Source organism: Trichomycterus rosablanca, chromosome 11 (assembly GCF_030014385.1).
Source record: "Trichomycterus rosablanca isolate fTriRos1 chromosome 11, fTriRos1.hap1, whole genome shotgun sequence".
NCBI lineage: Eukaryota > Metazoa > Chordata > Actinopteri > Siluriformes > Trichomycteridae > Trichomycterus > Trichomycterus rosablanca.
Window position 1 is genome coordinate 37,864,240 of NC_085998.1, and position 9,386 is coordinate 37,873,625.

The window sequence follows — 9,386 nt, forward strand, 5'->3', positions numbered from 1 at the left end:
ATCACACTTTCAGCCAAACTCATTTTAGTGAGGTTGGACACTGAAAAAATAATAAGATCCTGTTCACAGTCGGTTTTCAGATTCATCTTAAAGATGGATGTGTTTGAGGTCTTGAATCTGTCCAGTTTGCAAGCCTTTTCTTTACAAACCTTCATTTGTGCGTAAGATATTGACATGTTAATGCCATTCCTTAAACTAAATCATTGTTTGCTTTAGTATTGAACTTTATTTACTGGAACAGAGAGTCCTACACCGCACTATGTATCAAGCAGGTAATGTTCGCCTTGCATTCTCTTTACCCAAAATAAAGCAGATAGGTGATCTAATAAAGTACTCTGTGCGGACATATATAAATACAACTAAAGTTTAGAATATTGTATAGTTTGTGTGTGTGTGTGTATACCTTATTTAAGGGCCAGTGAGTTTATTATAATTATATTTAGGTCCAGTGTGTGTGAGATAAGCAGCGGTTTGCCTCAGAGATGCTCCTGAAAGTTCATTTATTAAAATTATTATGCCAGAAAGTACAGCACATTCCACAATCAACCAGCCTGCCTCTAATCTCCAGGGATGGCCAAAGATAGTTTCCCTTTCTACATAGAAGTGGGGGTGCAAACATTTTCTATTGAAATAGTTTCTTTTTTTCTATAATCCAAATTTATAAGTGTATTAAGAGAACATATTGAATAGTGTAAACACACTCGCATGAAATGAGAAGTGAACATAGTCACTGGGTCTCACTGGGTCCTGCTTTTAACGTGCCTGTGTATTCAATGCTATTTTTATTCAACTAAAACAAGCTTTGATTCAGAAGAAGAAAAAACCCAAAGATCTCTGTAAATGCACTACAGACTCGAGTTAAAATATGTCAGGGATCCACGGAGAAATACACACTGCAGTTAAGAATAAAAGACAAGTCGAATCAATAGTAAGATGTGCGCATTACGGGCACGGTATCCATCGGGATTGGTGGTGCCAAGTCCTTTTATTACTCTCCAAACCACGGATGCCTTCACGTCGTCCCACGCTTGCAAACAATTTCCGCATCTCGATGCGAGTGTGAAGTTATGAATGATTCGGGTTAGGAGCAGGGTCAGTGTTTCACCCTTTCTTAGAGCAACACTGACCTTGTTCAGTCCAATTCATGTAAATTAATATCGGCGAGATTTACTGTAGGTCATATCTAAGGCACCACCTAATTAAAATGAGCTTTTTCTGCTGTGAAATTCAACATCTAAGGTTTGTGTTTAGCGATTTAACACGTTTCATTCACGTTTACTGATTAATTTGAATTATGAAGCGTCCTAGCAATCCTACGGGAATTCAGTTAGCAATCGCTTAGTGAAAGTGTCGAAGTGACGTCGGGGAACTGACTTTGGAAAACTAACAATCAATTTTGTGGACGGATGTATGGGGGGAACCATCGCTGGATGTTCTAGGTTTACATTCAAGTTTTATGATAGCTGTGCTGTGTATCGTAGCTTCCATTTATACTATTATTCAATTTATGAGTGTCATTTAATGACTGACATGAGGGACCTAGTTATAAATAAAGGGTAATTAATAAGATGACGTTTTTAAGGCTATGAATACTACATCTTTGGCCACCCCTTAACAAAACCAACATTCTAAGAAAGCATTAAGGTGTGCAGTCTTTGAGAGACCGTGAGGAAATTCAGAGTGAAGCACAGTTGAGGTTGTCAGTCTGTCGACACTTGAGCAGTTTAAGGAAGGTCTCCATCTTGTGGGCATCTTTCTTGAAGCAGATGAATAAGTTGTAGTTCCTGAGGGCCGGCTCCAGGAGCATCGGCTGCAGCTCGTACCTCACGGTTTCGGACTCGTACACGGATGGAGCCAGCATTCCCTCATCCAGCATCTGTAGGGAGGGTCACAGCCGGGATTAAAAACAGCACACAAGCAGTCGGTCAGAGAAATCTGATTCGTTTTTACTAGGGTCACGGGAAGGAGGGGACTGGCGTCATGCCACTGGCTTATCCTAATCAGGGTCGTGAAGGGTGCTGAGCCTATCCCAGCTCTCAGCGGGTGCAAGGCACACAGGAACATCCTGGACAGGGAACCAATCAATCGCAGACACTCTTACACACACAAGTCAATAAAATTTGAATAGTTTTTACTAGGGTCATGGGACGAAGGGAGTGGTACTACCCATAAACACAGAAAGCAATCCATCACACATTTACACAAGCAATCACCCATTGTGTACATATTTCTGGCAGGGACTGGATGTCAGATCCCCAGCTTCTCTGCCAGCTGTACCATCATGCCACTCGCTTATCCTAATCAGGGTTGCAGGGGGTGCTGGAGTCTATCCCAACTCTCAATGGGTGCAAGGCACACACAAACACCCTGGACAGGGTTCCAGTCCATCACAGGGCACAGATAGATAGATAGATAGATAGATAGATGGATAGATGGATAGATGGATAGATGGATAGATAGGTAGGTAGGTAGGTAGGTAGGTAGGTAGGTAGGTAGGTAGGTAGGTAGATAGATAGATAGATAGATAGATAGATAGATAGATAGATAGATAGATAGATAGATAGATAGATAGATAGATCCCATAAGGAAAGTCAGTTATTACAGCAGCTCCAGGTACATTAAAGTACAAAGAATTAAAGTCACAAGTAATGTTACATCTAAGAGCAAATTTAGTATTTCCAATTACCATGACTTTGGACAGTGGGAGGGAACCGGAGAACCCAGTGGAAACCCACACAGATGCAGAAAGGACCCATTTGGGGATCGTACCCAGAATCTTCTTACTGTGAGCTCTTACCCAAGAGCCACCGTGCCGCCCTCATTCTCAAATCACTTCATTCTGGTTTATGACTGGTGTTTGGTCTAATGCCAGCTAGAATCACCAGGTTGCCACTGTTGGGCCCTTGAGCAAGGCCCTTAACCCTCAATTGCTTAGACTGTATACTGTCAAACTGTAGGTCGCTTTGGCACAATCGCAGGGGGCAGAATCGTCTCTAGAGCCTGTGTGTTTACACAAGAGGGCATTTTTGTACATTCAAAAACATTCATTAGCTACAGAGTAACAGTAACTGTACCTTGCGGATCAGGACGACCACTCCCTGCTCCAGGCTGAGCAGTTTCTCAGACACCCACTTGGTGCGATTGACCAAAATATCAGGTGCATCACCATACCCGTCCAGAGTGGTCTGAAGGTAAACCAGGGGTTCAACCCAAGACTGGACCAGAATTAACACGGAGTGAAGGATCCACTTGTCCTGTGGAAGGCAGCACAGAGGTCAGAGTATGTTCTCGTCAACATCCAACCATTTCTCCTTGAACCCCAGGAGGCTTGGGATGGTAAACAGTGCATCAGAAGTTACACGTTTCGTACTTGATTGAGAGTGCTATTTTTGGAACAAATATTTTCTGCTCTGTAGAGCATGCTGTGCGCCCAGAGGACAAAGCGTCTCTTAATTAAAGTCACAAGTTTGCTGAGATGCAGCAATAGCAGAAAATGAAATCATCTGAGATCTGTAGATCTAAGAAGGCTTTTGCCATGGCAGACGTTCAATTCAATTCAGTTGTTCTGTGGAGATTTTAACAAAAGATTTGACACAAAGCAGAATGAGCAAGCCGAGGGCGACCTTGGACAAACTCCCTTACAATGCATCAGAAAGTGGAAAGAAAGAAAAAGAAAACTTTGAAGACACCAAGAAACCAAAACTACACCTTGACACTGGTTTAAAATGGGAACACATGCTCCTGTTTACCTTGGCTTTTGTTCTTCAAAAAAGACCAAATTTATATAAAAAAATAAATAAGGTCGTGGTGTTGTGATTTCCAAGATACCCAAGAATACAGCTCTGCAACTCTTGAACTCCAAAGAATCATTCGTTTGAACAGAATCGTTCATGTCAAATGATTTGTTTTAACATTGTTCAAGCGTACAACAGCACAACAGCATGAATCAGTCATTCATAATGAGAATGGTTTGTTTGAAAAGCGTCATGTGTTGAACAGATTCATGTTGAGTGATTCGTTTGAACAGAGACATTCATGTTGAGAATGATTCGTTTGAACAGAGTCATTCATGTTGAGTGATTCGTTTGAACAGAGTCATTCATGTTGAGTGATTCGTTTGAACGGAGTCATTCATGTTGAGTGATTCGTTTGAACAGAGTCATTCATGTTGAGAATGATTCGTTTGAACAGAGTCATTCATGTTGAGTGATTCGTTTGAACGGAGTCATTCATGATGAGAATGAATCGTTTGAACAGAGTCATTCGTGTTAAGAATGAATTGTTTGAACAGAGTCATTCATGTCAAATGATTTGTTTAAACACTGATTCATGTTGAGAATGATTTGTTCAAATAGAGTCATAAGTGTTGATAATGATTCATTTGATTAGATACGTTCATGTCAAATGATTTGTTTAAACACTGATTCCTGCTGATAATGATTCGTTTGAACAGAGTCATTCATGTTGAGAATAAATTGTTTGAACAGAGTCATTTGTGTTGATAATGATTCATTTGAACATAGTCGTTCATGTCGTTGTGTAATGCAGTTTTTAAGTTTGGATTTACACACATTTAAAAAATATAGGATTTTATTCGTAATGGAACAACACAGATATAAATGTGTTTTAAGTCATTTAATGATGCATAGGACAAGATCGCACTACACTTACCATCTTATTATTTTTAATCTAGTTAAACTGGTAAACCTGTAAGGATTTTAAGCGTGGGAATACATCTTATTCACACATTTTAATGCTAACTTCATCTAGTGTAATTATTGAATAAATTGCTGCATTGTTTTTTAATATTGTTAATTGTGTTTTATTGCTGGAGATGCTGATGGTGCTGGAGGACCAAACCACATGACTGCTTGTACTGCTGGAATAAGCTTTGTCATGTAACAGTTGAGTATGAAGAGTATTTTAATATTTATCATTTTACATTTATTTTTGATCATTATTTCTGATTACAGCTCACATTTTATGTGTTAGTGATCTTCATTATCATTATGAATCATTAGGAATGGATCATGAGCTCACTGAATGATCCAGAATAAACTGGGATGAATCAGAGATTGAGGTTGCATTCAGACTTGTTTTTATAAAGTGATAAACATTAGGACGGTTTACGTAGCTCAGATCGTTATTCTCACCGATATTTGCTGGATCTCGGTCTTGGAGCTCGGCATGGAGAGGGTCTTCATTGCACATGCGTTCCCACCCTGGTTCCTCAAAGCTCTCAATGAATAAGGGATGAACGACTCTTCCTAGAAAAGAAACACAGATGATTACACTGTTAATACTTGTTCCTGCAAACCTCACCTATTAAAACTATTTAAAGCTTTATACTGATAAAGATGTGTTGATTTGCAGAGCCTAGACACATTCATTATCATACAATAATGACGGCATATGTTATTCTGCAACACTTTCTACGTATGTTCACAATCTCCCCATATGCTATCTGGCTCCAGAGAAAACAAATGATTGCTTCTGATTAGAGACAGAAGCCTTGCTATTTACACAAACGTCATATACCTGTCACTTATACACAGATATAACACACCGAATATACCCCATAGGTGCTCTGGGTGGCACAGTGGTAAATCACACAAGTGCTGGGATCCAGAATTTAAATCCCGAGCGGCGCTCAACAACTATAGGAGGGTTGTCCCTATATATATATATAAATATATATATTTGCCATAACATTAAAACCACCTCCACTTACCATATAGAAGCTTTTTGTAGTTCTACAATTACTGACTGGAGTCCATCTGTTTCTCTGCATGCTTTGTTAGCCCCCTTTCATGCAGTTCTTCAATGGTTAGGACCCCCACAGGACCACCACAGAGCAGGTATTATTTGGGTGATGGATCAGTGGACAGTGAGTGGACATGGTATTTAAAAACTCCAGCAGCGCTGCTGTTTCTGATCCACTCATACCAGCACAACACACACTAACACACCAACACCATGTCAGTGTCACTGCAGTGCTGAGAATGATCCACCACCCAAATAATACCTGCTCTGTGGTGGTCCTGTGGGGGTCCTGATCATTGAAGAACAGCATGAAAAGGGCGCTAACAAAGCATGCAGAGAAACAGATGGATTACAGTCAGTAATTGTAGAACTACAAAGTGCTTCTATATGGTAAATGGAGCTGATAAAATGGACCATGTAGAAACAAGGAGGTGGTTTTAATGTTATGGCTGATCAATGTATATTTGTCATTAAAATTATTTATGTTGCTTATGTAGCTCGTGTCATTTCAAGCAACATTTATGATTCTTATACATTTTTAATTAACGATTATAGATTTTGTTACCAAGCCTTACTACTCTGTCATGCTAAGCTTTAATGTAAAGCATTTTACCATTTGTACTCAATTAAAAGTGCTTAATAAATAAAAACAGATTAAAAGCTTATTAGGGTGGCATGGTGGATTAGTGGGTAGCACTGTCTCCTCACAGCAAGAAGGTCCTGGGTTCGATTCCCAGGTGGGGTGGTCCGGGTCCTTTCTGTGTGGAGTTTGCATGTTCTCCTCGTGTCCGTGTGGGTTTCCTCCGGGTGCTCCGGTTTCCTCCCACAGTCCAAAGACGTGCAAGTGAGGTGAATTGGAGACACTAAATTGTCCATGACTGTGTTCGATATAACCTTGTGATCTGATGAATCTGTTTAACATGATGTTAAAATCCCAATAAACAAACAAACAGAAGCTTATTATTTGGGTTCCAGGTACCAAATGTAAATAAGATCTAAGTTGTGTTCTGTCGTGATGTTTATTTGTCTAAATAAACTTAAACTGTTCGGTTTGAGTGAATCTGAACTCACGAATAAAGCGCACGACTCGTCGGAGACTCTGGAGATGAGCTCGGCGTGTTCGATCACCCTCTCCAGCAGCTTCTCCTGTGAGATCGAGGTGCAGCGAGATAGAGATCCGGGTTTACAGTCCAGGGGAAGTGCCGTCGTCCCACAGAGTAGAGAGAGGAACGCTCCGAAGAGTCCAGCATGAACTACTCAAACACACCAGAAAAACCAGACATGACAGATACATGATGTACAGTCAGGCTGATATACACAGACACGTTTGATTAAAACGTCTTTGTAAGTTTTCCTGATTAGACGACATGAACAAATATACACAATGTACATTATTGTTTCCAGTAACAGCTTTATCTTTATTTAATATTTAATTATTTTCCTTTTAAAAGCACCACCAGATACATTGGGTGAAAGGTAGAACCTCAACCTATAGATAGATAGATAGATAGATAGATAGATAGATAGATAGATAGATAGATAGATAGATAGATAGATAGATAGATAGATAGATAGATAGATAGATAGATAGATAGATAGATAGATAGATAGATAGATAGATAGATAGATAGATAGATAGATACTTTATTGATCCCGAAGGAAATTAAAGCTTGGGTAGCTTGGATTATTTTTTTATTTTAGACATAAGCTACAGCGAGCGCTTACTAAATACTGCTTTATATAATTTAATTTCTCTTCCTAAACAGCAAAATATGACTTAAACTTTCTCTACGTTACACAGAAACAAGAAAATGCCCTCGTTTTTATATCCTCTAAAACTACTGAATTTTTTTTTAAATTTTTTTTTGCTGTATTTTTAAATCATTTTTTATTAAATATTTGGTATATTTTTTATTACATGTGGTTTTTATTTCCCTTTTACCACTAAAGCTGTTTAAAAATTACAGTATAATATAATAATATTTAATATAACATACAGTATAACACAATAAAACAGTTACTTTAAAGTTATAGTAATAATTAAAAAATTATTAATATTAATTATTTTTCCATGGCGAGTAGCACTGTCGCCTCACAGCAAGAAGGTCCTGGGTTCGATCCCCAGGTGGGGCGGTCCGGGTCCTTTCTGTGTGGGTTTCCTCCGGGAGCTCCGGTTTCCTCCCACAGTCCAAAAACATGCAGTCAGGTTAATTGGAGACACTGAATTGCCCTACAGGGTGTTACTGTGTGCCTTGCGCCCATTGAAAAGCTGGGATAGGCTCCAGCACCCCCCTCTGTTAGTCAGATTATAATAATGCAGAATAATTCTTAAACTTACCTTTACTTCCTAGAATTATTTATAAATAATTCTAATATACTATAAACTATATTCTAAACAATGAAACTTACAAAGGTTGCGAATCGATAAAAATTACTTCAAAATTACTACAAAGAAATAAAATGATTAAAAGTCGTTTATCTAACTAAAATAGTTTCATTATTGTTTTGTGAAAAATAGAGAAATACCTTGATAACGGCTCATTTTGTAAAGCTCGGTTTTGTCTCAGCAACCTACAGACTGCATCTCACCTCTTCTACCCTTATATAGTAGTAAAAGAATGAGATGCAGAAGCATCCATACATTCATGTGTCTTACCTGAGTGTGTAAGATGATCCGGACCACCTCTGCCAGCTCAGCTTGTTCATATTCAGTCTTCTGCATAAAGAAGCGCAGAGACCTGGATCAGCCGGGGTGCTGACATTTGGAACGCTGTCAGAGCTTCTGTTTCTTATGTTAAATGTATATAAATTGCAGGAAAATTCAATGTCTAGTCGATTAAACACTCAGAATTTATTGATTGATTGGTGGCTTGGTGGGTAGCACTGTCACCTCACAGCAAGATCTTGGGTTCAAATCCCAGGTAGAACAGTACAGGTCCTTTCCTTGTGGAGTTTGCATGTTCTCCCCATGTCTGTGTGGCGTTCCTCCGGATGCTCCGGTTTCCTCCCACAGTACAAAGACATGCAGTCAGGATAATTAGAGATACTAAAGTCTTCCTAAGTGTGTGTGTGTGTGTTTGCCCTGTGATGGTGTTTCCTACCTTTTGCCCATTGAATAGTACCCACCACGGCACTTAAGAGGGTAAAGCGGTGGTAAGACAAACAATGAATGTATGAATATTTGTTTATTTATTTTTAATCATCAATTAATTGATTAAAAAGGATCTGTTTGCTTGGGAGAAACCATCGAGAGGCCAGATACATACTATTGTTGGTTTCCATTCAGCTTTTACTGGTGTCTTGGTGAAACAACAAAGGTATTAAGAAAAGCTTTTACTGACTTCTGGTTCCTGTGGGTCCGGAAAAGTAGATCAGATTCAAAAACCCTAAAAATACCCTGAACATGAACCACCAACAAGTATTACTGGAAAAGTGAAATGCTGCCAGTCTCAGTGTTTACACATCAGTAAAGTGTGCCGTATATTTTCCAGGCCTTATCACCCATATAACTGGCATAGTCAGATTTATTTATTTATAAAGTGATTTTTAAAGAAGCTGACAACATTTAGGGACCAGTTGTTAAAAGAAGGAGAAAATAAATAAATGTAGGCCACTCAGGTGGC

General features: G+C 39.1%; 1 protein-coding gene across 1 annotated transcript; it reads right to left on the reverse strand.

Moving 5' to 3' along the window:
• Positions 1-483: 483 nt before the first annotated feature.
• Positions 484-8,323, reverse strand: smtla (somatolactin alpha). Its single transcript, XM_063004897.1, has 5 exons — positions 8,290-8,323; positions 6,835-7,016; positions 5,154-5,267; positions 3,075-3,254; positions 484-1,876 (listed from the first exon to the last, which is right to left on the reverse strand). The coding sequence occupies exons 1-5, from the start codon at positions 8,303-8,305 to the stop codon at positions 1,676-1,678; spliced, it is 693 nt and encodes a 230-aa protein (XP_062860967.1). The 5' UTR covers positions 8,306-8,323; the 3' UTR covers positions 484-1,675.
• Positions 8,324-9,386: the final 1,063 nt, after the last annotated feature.